This window comes from Salvia hispanica, chromosome 4 (assembly GCF_023119035.1).
Source record: "Salvia hispanica cultivar TCC Black 2014 chromosome 4, UniMelb_Shisp_WGS_1.0, whole genome shotgun sequence".
NCBI classification, from domain to species: domain Eukaryota; kingdom Viridiplantae; phylum Streptophyta; class Magnoliopsida; order Lamiales; family Lamiaceae; genus Salvia; species Salvia hispanica.
The window spans coordinates 9,571,053-9,590,374 of NC_062968.1; the positions used below are offsets into that span (position 1 = coordinate 9,571,053).

At 37.0% G+C, this 19,322-nt stretch overlaps 1 protein-coding gene across 3 annotated transcripts; it reads right to left on the minus strand.

The window, feature by feature from the left end:
• Nucleotides 1-1,143: 1,143 nt before the first annotated feature.
• On the minus strand, nt 1,144-18,944 carry LOC125219749 (lysine-specific demethylase rbr-2). 3 transcript variants are annotated; one of them, XM_048121796.1, is made up of 35 exons: nt 18,754-18,944; nt 17,733-18,671; nt 17,259-17,651; nt 16,057-16,114; nt 15,395-15,517; nt 15,165-15,222; nt 14,661-14,797; nt 13,055-13,213; nt 12,854-12,940; nt 11,236-11,415; nt 10,205-10,357; nt 9,929-10,114; nt 9,772-9,843; nt 9,556-9,651; nt 8,883-8,969; nt 8,636-8,752; nt 8,353-8,560; nt 8,182-8,246; nt 7,831-7,889; nt 7,606-7,737; nt 7,354-7,513; nt 6,936-7,271; nt 5,961-6,140; nt 5,807-5,868; nt 5,331-5,409; nt 3,860-4,009; nt 3,637-3,770; nt 3,328-3,439; nt 3,171-3,244; nt 2,630-2,774; nt 2,393-2,542; nt 2,196-2,291; nt 2,007-2,102; nt 1,731-1,933; nt 1,144-1,460 (listed from the first exon to the last, which is right to left on the minus strand). In XM_048121796.1, exons 2-35 carry the CDS (start codon nt 18,596-18,598, stop codon nt 1,217-1,219), a joined length of 5,457 nt encoding a protein of 1,818 aa, XP_047977753.1. In that variant the 5' UTR covers nt 18,599-18,671; nt 18,754-18,944; the 3' UTR covers nt 1,144-1,216. The 3 variants fall into 3 exon arrangements, with proteins under 3 accessions (XP_047977753.1, XP_047977752.1, XP_047977751.1); XM_048121795.1 differs by having other exon boundaries at nt 17,259-18,644; XM_048121794.1 differs by having other exon boundaries at nt 17,259-18,671.
• Nucleotides 18,945-19,322: the final 378 nt, after the last annotated feature.

A 19,322-nucleotide genomic window follows, 5' to 3' on the forward strand; every position in this document is an offset into this window, starting at 1 on the left:
CCAACAAAAGTAATCGCATAACTTAATCCTAGATGGATAATCTTATAATTATTACTCGTGACAACTGCCACCTTAGTTTATACATTTTATAACATCGTGCATTGAAATAAGTTGTTTATAGTTTAAAAAATACGAGGTCGATGATGTACACCTCAAGAACAAAGCAACATTATCAACAACTAATACAGACGAAACGTGAACTGAAATTTCTTTGACGCCAACAATTGGTAAGGTGACATTCTTTAAAGATGACTTGGTGAGTCCAATAATTAAAGTGACTGTTTTGATTAGAATTTACAATTAAAATTCAACTAAAAGTCTGTTAATGAGAAATTCCAAAATACATTTAAGTATGTGTATTTAGGGTCATATTCTAATGCTTATGGCACCCTAATTCAAAATCAAGATCAAATCTTAATCCTTAGATTTTAAAATGAGTGGATGAGATTAAATTTTACGAATCTCAAGAAATAGTAGATAAAATATCAACAAAAGGGTAATATCGTCATTATGTTATCATATGATAATTTTCGTGAATGTTTTTTTTATATTAACATAGTGTATTACAAATATCAATAATATGACGTAAGAATATCAACACTAGTACAAGAAAATATCAACACATATTTATTGAGATTTTTACATGGTTTTATTGAGATTTTTTTATGTATTTGTTGATAAAAATCTGGTTATCAACATTTACGAAAACTAAAATAAAAAATATCAAATTTCATCATCCGAACATCATCGAAACATATGCAATCGAGATCTCGTTGGAATCCTTTTAAAATTATCTTTAATTTGATATATTTTTTGCGAAAAAATAATTTAAATCTAGAGAGTTATATAAATTTAAAGTTTTAAGATGATATTAATGAAAGAAAATTGATATTAATACCCTCTAATTTTATTTATTAATTTTCTTAATTAAAAATATTATCCATATAACTAAGATTTAGTCATAGTTTGAGATTGCTAATTAGTTACCAATTGATCACCTCCTATATATTTACACTAATTCTAAGGATTATGGAAAATCGAAAATTTAGTAATAGTCGGTGAGTAAATTAACCAATTTTTTTAAAAACTCTCTCATGACTGGGATGTTAAGTATAGGATTTAAATGATGTTAACACAGAAAGAGAGGGGGAAATCAATTGAATAAATTGATGAATAATACATGTCTACAACTACAAGACTACAACTACAATAATAATCACTTATCTTGTACGTAGAAAAAGGGAGATAAACTCTCAAGTTGAGAACGTTTTCGAGCTGCCCTTCTAAAAGGCTTTCTCTGTTTCCATAACAATGTCTCAAATTTGCTATAATCCATCTCCTTCTTATTCATCTCCATCTCCATCTCCATCTCTATCTCCATCTCCGCACCTATCTTCTTCGATGAGTTCCTCCTCAGTTCGGACCTCCTCAACGGTGTATGAGGCTCTTCAGCACTGCACCTGCAAATCAAATATAACGACCACAAAATATGAAATCCCATCCATCATTTATCAAGTAAATTGATCGAGAGCTCGAACTCAGCTTCAACTTTCATCCACATTTGTGTTTATCAAATGGCTACTTAACACACATTTTGATAAAGCATGATGCATATTAGTATGCTATGAATTCCTACTGTGTACATTGTTCTCATAAATCACCCTTCATCATACATCATATTTTTCTAGAAACGATAGGAAAATCCATTGTAAAGCACAATAACTACTTGCCTGTCCTGTGCAGCTGCCACTGATGGAGGCGTATCTTCACCCGGACAAGGATTGCATGCTGGACATATGTAAAACTTTGGGGCTGACGAGATTTTTACGCAGTCAAAGTGATACCACTCGTCACATTTGTCACAAGCGATCATAGCTCTCTGGCCGGATGGTCTCCGACAAATGCAGTAAAGCATGCTCCGATCCTTCAGCAACTGCAGCAGCAACAAGCTCAGGATAACAGTACTGTAAAGGGCAATTGGCCATGAGAATTTCACGGTCATTTACCTTTAGTTCCTTTTCACAGGATACCGGCAAACTTTCACCCTCGTAAATAAGAGCAAACACTCGATCCAATCCAAGTACCCCACCATCCGCCGAGACCTGTTTGTATCTTAAGGGATAGAGAATTAGAAGGATGATCATATGTGGCAGGATAGAAGCACTCTCTCTATGTATGATGTATGAAATTATGACCTGCTTGGCTGTATCTGCCCATCGCGAGCCCAAATCCCTGATTTCTGTTAATTTTTCAGTGAAGTAATCTTCTGGAGGGATCTTCATAACCAGTCCCTGAAACATTGCAGCAACAGAATATAATCATACGAACGAAATGATTTCATTATATGAATAAACTCGAACCAAAATAAAATACTGGATGAAAAACACAGTACTTCATGCAGATGATGCTGGATCTGTTTAAGAGAGGGCTTTTCTGAGCTTCGTAAAAATTTATCTGCTCTGATTTTCCATGAATTTCTAGCCAATGCCAACTCAAATTTGAGATCTGCTTCATCATCGGAAATGCCTGAAACATTTGTTGCCTGAAAAAAAATCATATCTTTTTTAGTAAACTAAATGAAGACTCAAAAGATGGCGGTGCCAATATACCAGATTACATCCCCTCATACCTTCAAAGCAATACACAACTTTTGTTTGACAACATCAAGATCTTGGCTGGTGTAGGATAATGCGGAATTTACGATTTCCATAGCGCGTGCATTGGAATCATGCGCTTTCGCAACAATTTGGTCCAATATCTCCCATTCTTCCGTCCTGTGCAAAATAACACATATCAGATTCATTATGGAATAATAATGCTAGTATTCACTGAACTAAATGATTTAACTTCATGTGAGGGGACACAATCTCATACACAGATACATTTTTGAACATCAACGATAGGTCGATACCTATAGCTGATGGAAAGAAGAAGCACATGTAGCATGTACAAAACCAAAGTGGAGACTGATTCAACCAATTCGAGATACATGAACATATGCACATAAACAGTATACACCCCACGGCTAATATCATCTTGAGGCAATCATGTTATTTGCTCTAATTTCTAAGCTTATAAATCTTGAGCAATGGAAAATCTGCCGACCAACATAAGTGCACAAATATCAATAGCAAACAAATCCAAAAATTGCAAGAAATAAGGTGGGTTACCGCAGACAAAGATCGTTGGCATCACATAGAAGAACTTTAAGCCCATTCAATGCTATTGGCTTCTTTCCAGATCTCTACACAAGGAGAGATGAAATTATAACATTAAATTTCCATGCATTAACTCCAAAGAGAAGTAAATTATTAGTCAATCACAAACCAGCATGCTACATCCACCATGAGGAATTTTAGCACTATTCACAAAGTCGCAGTATTGGCAAACAAATGAAACAGCATCCTCCAACAATGTATTTGTACATTGCACGTGGAAACTGCACAATAGATATTAAATAAGCAGGTAGTAATTGCTGATTAAGAAAGTTGAAGAGAGTAGTTTCCACGGGAAGTATAATATAAGTTGAAGAGAGAGAGTAATATAATGGATCATTGCTGCCTGCCAAAATGCTATGCATCTATTTGAAAATTTTAGCACAGGTGGACATGAAAATGATGTGCCTAGAAAACTGACCTGTCCTTGCAAATAGAACAAGTCAAAAGGTCAAGATCCTCAGTAGCTTTGATGCAGCATAAGCATAAATTTATTGATTCTCCGGTCTCGTGATAGTTAAATATTTCAAGAGATCTCTCAAGAGCATTCTTTAACTGAAACAGAAAAAGTAATTCCTTCAGAATTAGACGATAACCACCACACATCATTTAACTGGATTCATAATAGGACCAGTCTCAATAACCTGTGTAAGAATATTAAGTGGTGGATTTTCCTCCCCAATTGAAGGCTTAACTAGCTCGACACAACGCTCTTTCCACTTCTGAGCTTTTTCAAACTCAAGCAGAACCTTCTGTAGTTCAACACAATTGAATGCATTGAGAGTTCCATGTTCCTAGATGTTAAAATTGCCATTTCAATAACCATAAAATCCAGTAAACACAATATGACATCTAAATGCAAAATAAGAACAATTTTATGTTCTCTTTCCATGAAACAATGTACATTGACCATTTGGTCATTAGGTAAAGCAGTACAGATGGTAAGAACAAGTGAACAACACAACCACTAAGAAAGAAAGGTGTAACTGTGAAAGGACCCATCAAGGAATGGACTTGTATACAAAAGAGTCGATGTTTCCATAATCAGTCATTCAAAGAACTAAACTCTTATATAGCATTATTCTTCCTACACCACCGACATAATCTTTAGAGCAAAGCAACAGATCTACTTTTCTCAATAATTTTATGCAGTCACAGATATTCAATATCTTGATTGCAGGCAACAAGTGCAATAAACAAGAACTATGATATGAAACAAGAACCATAATAAGCATGCCCTTTAAACTAGGCTAGCAACTTCCATTAAGACATGGACAGTTCCAAGGAATTCTAAGCACATCAAGAGCCTAATTTCAACGACATACTTAACATTTTAGGTTACCATTTGAATTAGACAAAGGAAAAGGCTTAACAACAACCATTCATGATCCATGAATACATCAACTTTTTATTATGCTTCCTTTCTATAACAAAAAAAGCTACAATTATACCCATCACTGGAAAGGATACGAACTGATATGCATACATATTAAAGTTTATGTAAAAAGACTAACTCGAGCAACAAACTTAACATTATAGTGGCAAGATCTCTTGTGTTGGGTCTTCTCTTTGTGCAAGATTTATCACAATGAGTGCTTAATGTAAATAAAACTAACAATATCTACTTTCCAAACCATTTTTACGAACATTATTGTTCATTATGTCAAGAATAAATGGTGCAACAAACATGCGGAGACAAATAAATACCAATTTAAAAGTACAACAAACATGCGAAGACAAATAAATACCAATTTAAAGCATCCTCCCCTTCATCCTACTGAAGCCCCGTTAAGATTAATCTCGCATTATTTTACTTAATTATTTTAAATATCTGACTCAGTAGCCATTTCTTTAAGGTAATTTCATAGTGTTTCTAAGAACAACCTTCTTGTAGGTCATTCTCGTTGAGTACACAATCCAAGAAACACGTTCTAGTCAAACTGGTATGTGGCCCAACACTTCAAGTGAGAGAGACACTCAACAAGGTCAATTCACAGACATGGCTTAAACAACATACAGCATGAAATGGCTGTAAGGGAAATTCCATGTTAGATGCTAATTATCCTCAAATATACGGCCAAAAATCTAGACCAAAATGTAAATTGACTTTCTTACTTTGAGCTGCAGCAATAAATCCCATGAGCGGTCTCCAAGACTGAGTCCAAGAAAGAGGAGAACTTGCTTCAACCACAAACTATACAAATATAGAAACTATTACTAAATAGCATTAAAAGTATGACTCGAATATATAAATTTGCTCAGTATATTAGTGGATCTTAAAATAATACTCCCTCCGTCCCTCTATAGTAGAGGCATTTCTTTTCGGCACGGGATTTAAGAAAAATTGTTTTAAATGAGTTAAGTAAAAGGAGAATAAAGTAGAAAGGAAAAAGGTAGAGAGATGAAGAGAGTGTAAAGTAAGAGAGAGTAAAGTACTTTTTGCCAACAAAGGAAATGACTCGGCTACAGTGGGACAACCCAAAAAGTAATACGACTCAGCTACAAAGGGACAGAGGGAGTATTTTACAGCCAAGAACTGCAGCAGATGGAACTAAGACACCTTGTATAATGCTGTAATAGAAATAACTTACTTGTGATTCTGAACTGCATCCCGTAGACAACCAACAATCAATGGAAACGAAATGTGCAAATCCTGCAACTTAAAAAAAGTTAGATGAATAAAAGAGCAGATCTGGCGCTATCTACTTTCCATGAATGAATGGTAGAATATACAATCATAGAGACCTCTGACAGAAGAATATGTTTTTTAACGTCGCTGACTTCAAACTGCCAGTGATTGTTAGGGTCAAGAATGTGAATGGACTTCCTCAGCCATTGTAAGCCATCAAACAATGAAATCCACAAAGCACTGGATTTATAAGTTCCAGGAAGATTGTCAGCATCATCCAACATCATCTCGACTTCCTAAAACAAAAGAATTGGACCATTAGACGATCTGCAAACCATAAAGCTATTAAACAGAAAAATTAATAGATATCCAACAATATGAAAATATTTTCCAATCTTCTACAAGATAGGTATGACTAACAATAAATTAATATGAGTGCACTTTATTTCCCCTCATGCATTACTTTGGTTGGATTAAAATGACAAACCACAAAACAAAGAAAAAATGTTTAAAATCAACTTAAGGTATTCAGACATTTCATGAAACAAATAATCCAAGGCATAGAACATGTCACTATAAAAAGTAGCATGCCTTCTAGATGCATCACACATGATTAGAAAGGAAGCGAATCATGGATAAAAAGAAGATTTCCCACTTAAGGATGCTTATGATAGACGCAGGAGGGACACAATTTCTTCGAAGAAGGTAAATGCTAAACACCATAGTAATTTAAGACAATGACAAAAGAAATTTGACCTCAGAAACCAAAAGAAATATTAATGCAAAGATGTAGAGATAGGTAACAAAAATAGAATTAAGAGAAATTTCCCCAGTTAGAAGACAGAAGAATATCATAACCCAGTTCTAAATGCAAATATTTGGTGTTAATAAATGTAATGAAGAATAGAGACAGACAGCTTTGAAATTACACTGGCTGCTTATTGTCTTGAATTGAAAGAAAGCAAGTTAACATTTTTGAAGCAGGCAAGTTGGATAGAAGCTCAATAAAAGATTGCAAGAAATAAACGACATCTAATCAGAATCCAAGTGTAGTTTGGATCTTGAAAACTATGACAAAGAAATAGGATCACCTTGTGGGTAGGAACAACAGAAGAAAAACAGATGATACGAATGCACCACTTGAGCATAGAACAAGCATCTTGCAGTTTAGGAACCATGTTAAGCTTAAGATCAAGGGAAACACCAGCTGCAACAGCATTCTCAATTGAATGAACATGATGTTCAAGTCTTGGTTTAAGAGAGCTGGCAGTGCCTTCACCAACAATGTGGACAAGCCACAAGTTCTCTGCATCTTGTAGTAAAGAGCTGGCCTCCTGTTCCCACTCACTGACCTTCTTCAAAACTTTTTCAAGCAGTGAACATTCTTCAAGGTATACCTTCAAGTCTTCTGATTCCAACACCAACTCCTACATAATTATAAACCATCAGTGAGATTCGTCAGTAGAGAACAATAACTGCAAACTTAATATCAACGTCAAGGGGATTAACCTTCAATACACCAACTTGGAGACAAGAATCTGAGACGGGGAAACTGGATGAGCCCTGAAGTAGGAATGGTTTGCACTTCGATAACCACTGCTTAGCTGTTGACAATGCAAGTTTGACTTCAGGAAGAGATGGTGGGATGATGCCAATCTCCTCAGAGGCCCTGAAAATATTGTATTTAAATATTTCATTAACAAGGGCCACTCTCACATCAGTTCAACAGCTAGGAGTTCAAAATAACATTTATAGTACAACCTCAAAATATCATCAAACTCAGACATAGGTGCCTTGGTTGCAAAAAGCTCTTGTGCTTTTTCTTCCCAGCAAACAGCACCAGCAAGTCTTTGCGACATATCAACAAAGATCTTCTCTTTCTCAATCTGCAGTCTGACAAGATATGCAGTTCAGACTTCACTTATAAATTAATTATATATAAGCTGATAAGAAATTAAAACAAACAAATTACAAAATGTAGCATACATTGTTGCCTCCGACATCAGTTGTTGAACAAAATCCATGGACATTTCACCATGAAGTGCCTGTATTGAAGTTGATGATGCTTTTAGATATGCTATCTATCAATTGTATATAAGCGACTTAGAGTACACACAATATCTTCACACCCAAAATCCAAGACAAATAGAGCACAGTGGCTTAACTGGTGATGTTACCAATTAATACCTAGCAACATCATTTAGAAATCAAAGTGGACATGTGCTCCATGTGACCGAAGAAGCACACATTTACCAAAAAAACCAAGACTTAAAACAGTAAGAGGCCAGGAGCAGGATGGCGAATACACATCTTAAACCAAAACAGGGATCAAGTTACCTCCAATGCTTTTACACGGCATCGTGCTTTGTTAAGTTCAAGTTCAACACGAGGCAACTCATCCACTACGTCAGAAGAAAGAAGAAATTTATACATAACATACCCATAATTTGAATAGAAAAAACAATATTAATCAGCAGACACAATCATGGAAGTCACAGTGCAATATACCTCGGATTTTAAGCAACAGTCCATCCTTCTGGATGCATGTCAACTCATCAACTAAATTTCTTTGATCCTCCCGTTCTTGAACATTCATAAGAACATGATCAAAACGCGACATCCAGGTTATGGTATCACTGTAATAATTTCTCAAAAGTTCTAGCTCTGGAACGTTAACAGTAAAATCATCCCATTCACCAAGAAACTGTTCGATTTCCTGTTGAAAAGGTAGTAGTTTTTAACGAAGAGTTCCACATCAATGGCCAATATATTAAAAAGCTGCAACCACAACCTTTAGCGAATCCAAATCTTTCAAAATCTGAATGCACCGAGACCGACAAGATTCGACTTGCCTTATCAAATCGTTAAGCCTATCTGCTTCAGGAAGCTGAAGTTGTTTCCCTAATATCTGAAAATTATAAACAGCCAACTATATGAAAGAAAAACATAAAACAATTGTCGGTCATGCAGGAAAAAAAGACACGAGGGGATAGGGGAAGGTGGGGATGGAGAGCAAGAGGGGAAACACTTTAGTATACCTCTGCCTGAAGCTTGTAGAGCATATCCATCTGAACTGAGGAATGAACTTTCTGACAGAAACAATTTCTAACATTGTCCACCCAAACCTAACACAGGCAATGACCACAAAGTTGTTACACATGTATTATATTTAAAAACAAAACAAAAAAGTTCCTAACACTCTCATTAAGTGGTGATAAAATTGTTCACTGTTTCATTCACCAATATTAGTAAAACAAGCATCTACAGGAGATGCATCTACGCCAAACCATCTTAAGCAAGTAGAGATAGTAGACAACAATCTAAATTAGAGAACTGAAAGAACCTTTTCAAACTGAGAAAACATGGAAGTCCTTGAAAATAATGATACACCCTCCCTCCCTTCACCAAGAGGGCAAAAACTGCCTCTAAGGTGTCCACAGAGAATGTACAACTTCTATTTTCTTGACAATACTCATTATTTACAAAAAAAAAAATACCCATGGTCACCACTATCTTAACCCACTATTTTCCCATGATGGGACACTTCTCCACTAACCAAATAACTACCTAACAATTTATTAAAACTTGTGTCTTCCTCAATGTTGCACACTCTTGGTGGAAGGGAGTAGTACATTGAAGTAATTTTAATCAGACTAGTTTACTGAAATAAACCCTGGCATAGAAACCAAATATACCCAAAATCACAAATACCTTCACAGCAGAAAGCTTGAGATTTAGTTGCTCAGTTTCCATTGTGTGGATTGGTAGGTCAACAGCCTTCATATATAAGATCTCCAAATCATCTAACTGGACAAGTTCACAAGGAAAAATACAAAGACAGGTGTAAGCTCAACTCTTGTACAATAAATCCAGCAGTATCTGTGCAGAACAACAGCTACTGAAAGGAGGGTCTAGAAGTTATCTTACAGAAAATTCTGACCATAATGCGAGGGCAGAATTAATTTCCTGAATTAGCATATCAGCTTCTTCTTTGTATTCCTACATAGATATTGACATTAACCATTAAGCTCAGCACCTAATGCACAGAATACTGAAAACTAATAACATACATGAACAGTCCAACCTTTAACTGAATATGTCTAGGTTCATTGCAAGGTGGGGTATCAAATTTGAGCAACTCATTGACATGATTCATCTGAACCTTCTCTAAGTCAGACTTTTTGGACCACGTCTTCAACTTAGAAACACAATTTCTCACAGATTTTGCCCACTTTCGTGCTTGAACCAAGCTGGTATGCATTTCTCGCACCTGTGGACAGATAATTAGAGGATCTTCAGATGCACGCACAACTAAAATTCAGATGAAGCCAGAGACCCTGAGGAGAGTAATAATGCTTACAAGATCCATCTCAGAACCCCCCCAAAGAAATTGCTCAGCTTCTTCTATAGCACTGACATAAGCTTGGCTAGAGTACGGATGGTCGAGTATCTTACATGATCTCAAAATCCACTCTTCAGCGAGTTGCAAATGTGTGACATGGCCACCCTTGACCTATAAATGGAGAATGTCATGGATTAAATTATCATCTCACGTTGACAAAGCAAAAAAAAATCCTCGCTTAATGCAAATGGAGTGAGTGCTATGCTTGTTTAAACAAGTTTCTTCCAGGAGGATACAGAGTTCTATGCAATAGTAGAAACTATATGTGGCTAAACAGTGACCAGTGAATAACACCTAGAAGCTTATAACCCAAAGACGTTCTATGATTTCAGATCTACCTTCCACAAACTGAAGATCTTCGAAAAAATGTTTGCTTTACTGAGATGAAAGTGGTTCTTCACTAAGCTGGTGCAATGTGATACTTGATACTCGGCACGGGTTTTAATGAGAAATTGGTAAAGTAAGAAAAAGAAGGACAAAAAGTGGGTTAAGTAAGAGAGAGAGAGAGGGTAAAGTATGAGAGAAATACTTTCCATTTTTAGAAATGGGACTATTTTTTGTGGACATCCCAAAATAGCAAAATGAAACTATTTTTCGCAGACAGAGTACAATTTAATTCCACCTGCTCTATTCATAAAATTAAGCTAACAGCAACGAGCACTGTCTTGCTACCTCCAAGGTATGAACTTTTAAAATAATAGAGCCGTTATTTATGAGAATCATTATTACTAATATAGCAGGAAGGGAGGCAGTCATATCACAACATTTAAGGGTAGATACTATGAGCACATGTAAAAGGTCGGGTACCAAAGCAAGAATTGTCTTCAAATTATATCTTAAACTAATGACCAATGGCAATTGTGCAGAAAAATTGACAGATCACATCTTGAGAAATGGTAACTGTACTAGTAGGAATTCAGACAAGAAACTCTTTGCAAAAAATGAATAGAAGAATTACTCTTTCAATGTATCATTAATATTATCTCAACCTTTTTTGTTAATACTGCTTGTTTTTCTGAGCTTGCAGTTCTTTTCAAATGTGAATCCTCAGCTGCTTCCACCGAATAAAACTTATCAGCTTCATGCAGCAAACCAGTCAGTTCTGCCAGAGTATGGCGGTATTGAAGACGAAGTTTGATCGGCTTGCATTCACAGAGGTGCTCCCAGTGCTGCAAGAAAAGAACATCATTTCAATTTCTAGATGTTTCAATACAGTTTTTTGGCCCTTGAGATTCATATCATTGAAAGCACAACATAAAGACACTGAACTGCATAGAGCCACCAGATCGGCAAGCATTCAGCAAAAAACAGGCAGTTGGAAGACGTATCACACAAGGCGAATAAAAAGATGATGTTGCAAAATATAAATGGACAGAGTGGTCAACTATCAGGAAAACCCTCAATATGGTCATATAAGAAAAATTAACCGTGACTTGTTGCATATATCAATCATCGTCTGTGATAGCAATCATCCTTGGCACATCTATACGCGTTGCAGAAGGGATGTGATGGACTACAATCGGAAACCCAGTAAGCACGCAATGCCATGTCTGGAATAAGTGGAGAGGCGTATTGGTCGTAGAGGTGTGTGGAAGGGATGTATGTCATCCATCAAAGATGTTGGCATGGGGGGAGTCTATCAATATCTTTGGGATTTTATAATTCATTTGTTACTATCTTTTGTCAAGTAGATGCGAAATTTATTTTTTTCCGAAGTCAGTTGTGTAGGAGTCTTTTGTAAACTGTTTAAGTATCATTCTGAGGTTAAGAGGGAGGTATCTTTCAGAGATCATTGTTGGACGGAAGCATTCTGCGGCCTCCAAAGAGGAATCTGAATTTTGATATTCCACTATTATTTTTTAATTATATTTTCATTTTTTTCAATCTATTTGCGATTAATTTTTAAATTTTGCAACTATTAACTAGGGTTCAATAATCAAATTAGGATTTATAATTACTTACTCCCTCCGTCCCATAGAAATAGGCCCTTTACAGTTGGCACAGATTTTAATGCATAATTTGGTAAAGTAAGAGAAAAAGGAGAAAAAGTAGTTGAAATTGTGTATGGATGGTGGGGCCATAAATGATAAAGTAAAAAAATTGTCATAAATGGATATGGACTATTTCCATGGGATGGACGAAAAAGGAAATATGGCCTATTTCTATAGGACGGATGGAGTATTATATTTAATATGCATTTTTATTTGAAAATGATCATTTAGAATTTTATTCCAAATCAAGATACGTAATAGGAGTCGTTTATTTGATACATGCATTTTCATTCACTTATCTATTCAAACACTTTGTGCACTAAATTATTCATGCGGTCATTTGATCAAACATTTTGTGGGTATTGATTACATTTCCATTTTTTCTCCACATCAGTCTGCAACATAATTGCACATAAATCTTTTACCTTGTAGCCCTACCACTACCTGCATCAGTGAAAGAGGCAGGAATATAACCCAACCCTCACACCCACTCATAAAACACAACAAAGTAAACAAGAACCACCTTTATCAAGATGAACGCCAAGCCACTCAACAATTAAGATGAAGTAGTTGACATTGAAATAGTAACTTATTTAAGCAGCTAGGACTGTCTCACCTCTAGGCAAACAAATGTGGATGGTCTACAGTTGCAAGAAACAGCAGAGAGGTACAATAATTGCTGGCAAATGATGCACATCGGATCCTTGAAAAACATCAGTGATGCTAATCAGACGAAAAGCAGATTTATGGGGGGGGGGGGGGGATGTAAACACCGCCCACCCATACACTGAACAGAAGTATAAAACTCATTGCATACCTCCTCTGTACCAACATAATCAGGCTGTACTCGAGGTGTCATACGAGAAGATCTAGTTATGCCATTTTTCCAAAGCCGCTCCCTCCAAGTTCTCTCATTGTTGTATATCCTAAGCAACTCCTCTTTCAGGTAAGGGGATACTCCATTATCAAATTCACTCTGCGATAAAATATAGCAACCTTATAAATTATAATGACTTGAAATCATTACAACTAGAAAGAGGAAATAAAAAAAAAGGATAGTCAAAGTTAGAAAGTAGTGTTCTATAATCATGGTTTAACTTTGGATATTAGCCTCTAAATACAAAATCTTCGATAAAATTAATGAATTGCATATAAATTGGGTAATTAGTATGAGAATACACGAACTTTCAGTTTGTTTTGATTTTACCACGAAATTAAAATCCCGAATTTTAAGATGGCATGGAGTCAAGAAATTGCCTATGTGGGACATTGCATACATCGTTCCACACTTTAAAAGATAATGGTGTATTAGGATTTAGTTACAGATTCATTTCTTTTAGGGATTAGGGTTACTGATTCTTCATCTAGGAGATAGAATTCGGAGCAATGCTGACTTGTGTAGCGGTGTGGATGACAGAGGAATGGAAGAGTAGTTCAGCTGAATCTGGTTATTCGGGTTGGGTTTAAAACCGAGTTGGGCGACGGGACTACGTCTAAAGGCTGAAGAGCGACATTCTCCGATTGATGTGGCGGCGTGACGTCGCCACCCGAGTTCCCTGGTTTGTTCTGGTGTCGGTTTTCCTTGTCCTCATTAGAAATTTTGTTTCCTTCCAATCTCACATTCAAAGATTCAGTCGTCCTCCTCCATTTCAAGTTCTGATTCTTCTTCATCAGTTCATCTTCGGCGGTACGGTAATGGTTGTCAACTTGTCGCATCTCGAGTCTTTGTCTTCTAATCCTCCCTTTCACCTTATTCCTCTTTTTTTGTTTCTTTTTGTTGAACTTTGGAGTGCCCAAATTTGGGATTTTTTTTCCGTTTCGAAATGGATTTGGCTGAACGATGTTGATGGTTGGGCAATTTGGTGTTGGTGTTTGGTTGAGGTTGTTGTTGATGAGGTTGTGTGTCAGGAATGGTTGGCTCGGTGCGGATTGGCACGGTATCAGATTCCAGAACAGATTGTAGATTTTCCAGATGTGTTTGCAAGGAGGGGCCGATATGTGAACGTCATATTGAGGCTGCCAGAATCCGGCAGTAGAGATAGACGGACAGACACAAAAGGATGAGAACAGGACACAAAGACAAACAACAACCTAAACGTCATTGTTAAACTCCGAAAAACACCACATAGCCCAAATTTTGGCGCGCCAAAACCATTTCATCCCATTAAAGTGACACGTCAATCTTAAAAGGTGGCTGGCAAACTTCATCGTGGTAAAATCAAACAAATTGAAAGTAGGTGTATTGTCATACCAAAATGGAAATAGTTGTTATTTTTAAAGGACGAAGGCAGTATGAATTTTTAACCATTTGAAATCATTTCGTAAAACATTGGAGGACAGCATCTACTAAAACATTCTTCTCCCATAAACAAGCCAAATGGATAGTAACCAACACAAAAATTAAGCAGCAAAGAATACCAAACCTTTGCCACAACACACAGGAGTTCCTCATGTGATAAAACAGGTACTCTATGATAAAGCCGGTAAAGCTCAGCTCCAAAACCACCATGAGGTAACCAATCAGCAGGGGCAAAATTGACAGCCTCAGCACAATTTAAGCCTGACACCAAAGCAATGTCTTAGAACTAAACTAAAACTAAGAAATAACTAGTCAAAGAGATACAAGTGATAAGATTTCATGTTTCAAGCTTACTAGGGAATGCAATTTAACTACTCTCTCTGTTCCTTCATAGTTGAATCATTTTTCCATTTCGGGAAGTTCCTTTATAGTTGATTCATTTCCATATATGGTAATAATTAACTCACTTTTCTTTCCTACTTCATTTTCTCTCTTACTTTATTCTCTCTACTTTTTTCACTCTCTTACATTATCTACTTTATTACCTATCAACTTAACACACTAAACATCCATTTCTTAAACTCCGTGCCGAAAAGAAGTGCCAGAACGGGGAGTATTTCATGCTTACCCAGGTTAAAACCTCCATGATAAGATCGAGGAAAAGTGATGACAAAGTTCCCAGGCTCCTGCCAAAAATAAAATGAAATTACAGAGGTATTCTGCACGCTTTAAAGCTTTTAAAAGAAACCAAGAACCTAAGGTGGATAAAATTACTACAAAGACAAATAAATTTAGTTTTAGAAAATCTCACAATGAGATAAACATCAAGTTTCGGAGTTCTGAAATACTTTAACATACCTGAATTATACTGTACACTGGAACTCCTTTTTCTATCAGAACAGAAGGATTCAGCATAGTTACAAGCTGAAACAACAAGTCTGGTTGTGCTTCAAACAGATCGGGCAGACTATCCCGCATTACCTACACAACAGCAAAACTCAAACACGAAAACAACCTAGGAATCGGAAATATGCAATCAAGTAGGCTACTCATTCATCAGTTCTGCAGTTCTACCACATGTCTAACACGTAAGAGTAATAAACACTAACAACCACTGAAGACAAGCATCTGGAAAAAGACGCATTGTAATGCTTGAGGACATAAAATTGAAATGGCATTCTGGATACAGGGAGAGAAATTATAGTGTGTAGCATCCTTGTTTCAAAACTGCTTGAAGAAGCGATGCATCTCCAAACATGACTATTGTTGGCAAAATCCCATGACGGTTATAAGATAGCTAAAGAGGAGTCTTAATTACCACATAGTGGCCTGGCCCCACAGCTGAAGAGACCATACCAGAATGTAGACCAGAAACATGTAAAAGATTTTGTGTAATGCCTAAAAAACTTCATCACAGTTTAATACTGTATGTTTCAAACATCACCACCGAAATTAGCCACATGCCTAAGTCCCTCCTAAGACCGGAAAATGTATGTATGTAATAAATGAAGCAACAATACCTTTTCAAAAGCATCAGCCTCATTACCAGGGACACTGTACCAACATTTAGGCTCTCCCCTGAAACGAGGGAGCAAATAGGTCAGTCAGTCAAGAGTACAAAAAAAAAACACAGATTAGAATACTGAACCCACTGCATGAATAATGTGAGAGCAGAAAAGTATAAGACCCACATAGAGAAATGACAGCAGCCAAGGAAGACACGCACACCAAACCCAGCATACAGCCCAGTCCAATTAATCAACTATACAAGTAAAGAGTCAACCTCACACAATCATTTATCAAACAGGTAGAGCTTGAAAAAAAAACTGCCAGCAGAATCTCATAATGCATTCTCTGATGTTTAATTAGCTTTAGAGAATTGGACAGCCCAATCAAGACAATGTGATGCATTGCACCCATAGAAAGATAATGGCACATAATAATCCCATTGGAAGTGATAATGTTAATAACTCCAACTTGAAATTTACTGGCACTTCAGTTTAATCAGAAACCATTACAGCTCTTTCCTTCACTATATATTTTTCTTTTCTTGGGTAGAGGGAGGGTGATTTGCTGTCTAAGTAAAGAAACCCTCTGGTGAAAAACCCTTCAATCAAGAGAAGGTTGACTGCCTAGCAGAACAGTAAGATATTGGGTTTTGTCTCTTCATCTTTGTAGAGGAAAATTTGCACAAACATAAAATTTACCAAACCAACCAAGATGATCAGCTGATCACTAAGCATTCTCAACAGAAAATGTATAAATTCTTGACAGTCTCGCCAATTTAAAATCTTTAAACCATTTTTTACATTGATATTGCAACAAATTTGTCACATGCATATAGACAATACCTCTAACCCTAAGAAAGAACACAAAAATATTCTTTCCCATAGACACTTGTAAGCATGTGACCTGCAGTGATAATACTATTTTTGCAGAGGCAGATGATAATATAGATAGATAAGGCAACTCACTTCAAATCATCAATCAATATACGAGATAGGATTGTGCTCATACTGCACATAGTGATGCAATCAAGCAACTTCTTTTGATCATTTGATTTAACTTTCTTTTTAATTGATAACTGTAAAAGCTAGTGGCATAAGCTTCTGCAGTGCAGCATATTAATGACTCTATAATCATGCATTAAAGCTTTTCTTCTCAACAGTGGACACTGACGAAAAAAGAAAATTAGAACTACATAATAATATTATCTACATACCAGTGGTGATAATTCATTGAGTAAAAGCAATGATCCTCGAAGTGCCAGCAAAATGCTGAGAAAATCATGCCAAGATAAAGCCAGGGCACCATAACCCCAGCAATGTTCTGGTGGACAGTCCGAAGCATTGAGCCTTGTAATCTAGGTAGGTTATTAAGGTTCCACGGGCTACCACAGTACTCATTCCAAACATCAATGTCCACTGATGGAGGCCTTTGATCAATTTGGCGAGGAAAGCCACTCCCACATGCAGAAGTATCCAAATCGCTACCATACATTACTTCCACCTCTCCAACTGAACCATCCACAATTTCCCAGAACTTCTTTTCCACTTGCACCCATGAAGTAGCTGTTGATCCAAACCACTTCTTCTTGACACGCTCAGCCACACGCCTGAATGATTCAATTGAAAATTGCTTGCCAGGAACAAAACCAAAACTATCCTTCTCGGAATTTAAACACTCTAAACAATACCAATTTCCTGATGGAATTGTCTTCAATGGTGGAGATAAGCAATATGTATGCCAACCCTTATCACATCTGTCACACAACAACATGACATCACCATGGAATCCACTTTTACATTGTTCACATATCTGATCATGCTCTTTGTCCTCTATTTTCTGTATTTCAATCCTATCGCCTTCTTTGTTCTTCCGTCTTCTCTTGAAACCTGAAGCCTCGACCAACGGTTCACATTTCTTCGAGCCATTCAAACCGCGCTTTCCGCTCTTGCCTTTTCCTTTATTCAACCGACAATAGTACTCTTCGTAGTCAATCAAATGCTCCAAATACAATTGAGCCAAGACATGCTTCGAACAAGCTGAAATCTTCATTCCTGGCCGAATGAACCTGAAAACATCCCCCCACTTCTTCATCTTCGCAACATTGTCATATCCTCCAAATCTTTTCACGGCATTAAACAACTTACACAAATCCAAATCCTGCCCCTCAAACACAATCCGTTTCTTTGCCTTCTTCCCACAATGCTCCTCCAAGAACTGATTGTACTCTAACCTAAAAGTCTTGGGATCACACGGAGCACACCGCGCCTGCAATTGGTGAATGGACTGTGTTTTAGTCCCAAACGTGAACGAGTCCATGTCCAGTGCAAATGGGGGTTTCCAACTTGCTGGTGGAACAATCTTACAAATCCCATATGGTTCAGCCTCAGGCCTGATCTTATATATATACTTCAAAGTGTCCTTAAATTCCTCCTCGGTCGGATAAAACACAGGACCCGCCGGCACATTTAACGACCCACAGTCACTCCCGCCCAATAAACCCCCACTCCCTCCTCCTAGAACCCCTTTCTCCACTTTCCTAACCCTCCCTCCCATAATTTCTTCACAACTCTCACCTCAGTTCAAAAGTAGATAATTTGAACTACAGAAACAAGCAATAAAGCAAAATCTGCACGAATTAACATGCAATAAAAAAAATGGCAAACTCAAACTTTAATCACAGTGATCAAGAGTTGAAGCAAATGGAATACCCGCGAAAGAATCCTTAGGCCTCTCCATCTTCTTCTTCCAGCTCGCAAACGTAGAGCATCTTCGGTTGCCTTATACAATATCCATATTTTTAGTCTTTGGAGCAGTTGGAAGCGAGGAAAATGGCAAATTTGGTTATGGATTTCTTTGTTGAAGGTAGTTTTAGGTTAAAATTCAGATCTTTACTTTTCTGGGCTTCGAATCAACGGAAATTACGAATTTAGTAAACGGTTCTTCCAAACTGGAGCTGCGCTTCTCTGCGCACCACTCGCTTCAAAATGTTGTACCTTCCAAGTCAGGATACAAGTAATTTAAGTACAGTGCTTTGCGCGTGACAGCCACGTTTTAATCTTGGTTTGTTGGGATAAATCAGGCGGTTGATGTATCATAGTGTTGAACACGCGCTATTAAGCGTGTGGAAAGGCGAGGTGCTTAATGCGCCGTGGTGGTGGTGAGGTCAGAGACGGACATAAATCAACGGCTGTGATCCATCGACTCTCGTCACTCGTGTTTTATGCAAAAATCTATGTGCTGTGTTGGAACCAAACTCAATAAAATATTTTAGATATTT

Excerpts from the sequence above, each read along its gene's own strand:
- LOC125219749 (XM_048121795.1), bottom strand. The coding sequence starts at position 18,598 with ATGGGAGGGAGGGTTAGGAAAGTGGAGAAAGGGGTTCTAGGAGGAGGG. Across the intron at positions 10,358-11,235 it reads AAGCAGTATTAACAAAAAAG|GTCAAGGGTGGCCATGTCAC; the intron begins GTTGAGATAATA and ends CTCCATTTATAG. Across the intron at positions 6,141-6,935 it reads CTGTTGTTCCTACCCACAAG|GAAGTCGAGATGATGTTGGA; the intron begins GTGATCCTATTT and ends CTTTTGTTTTAG.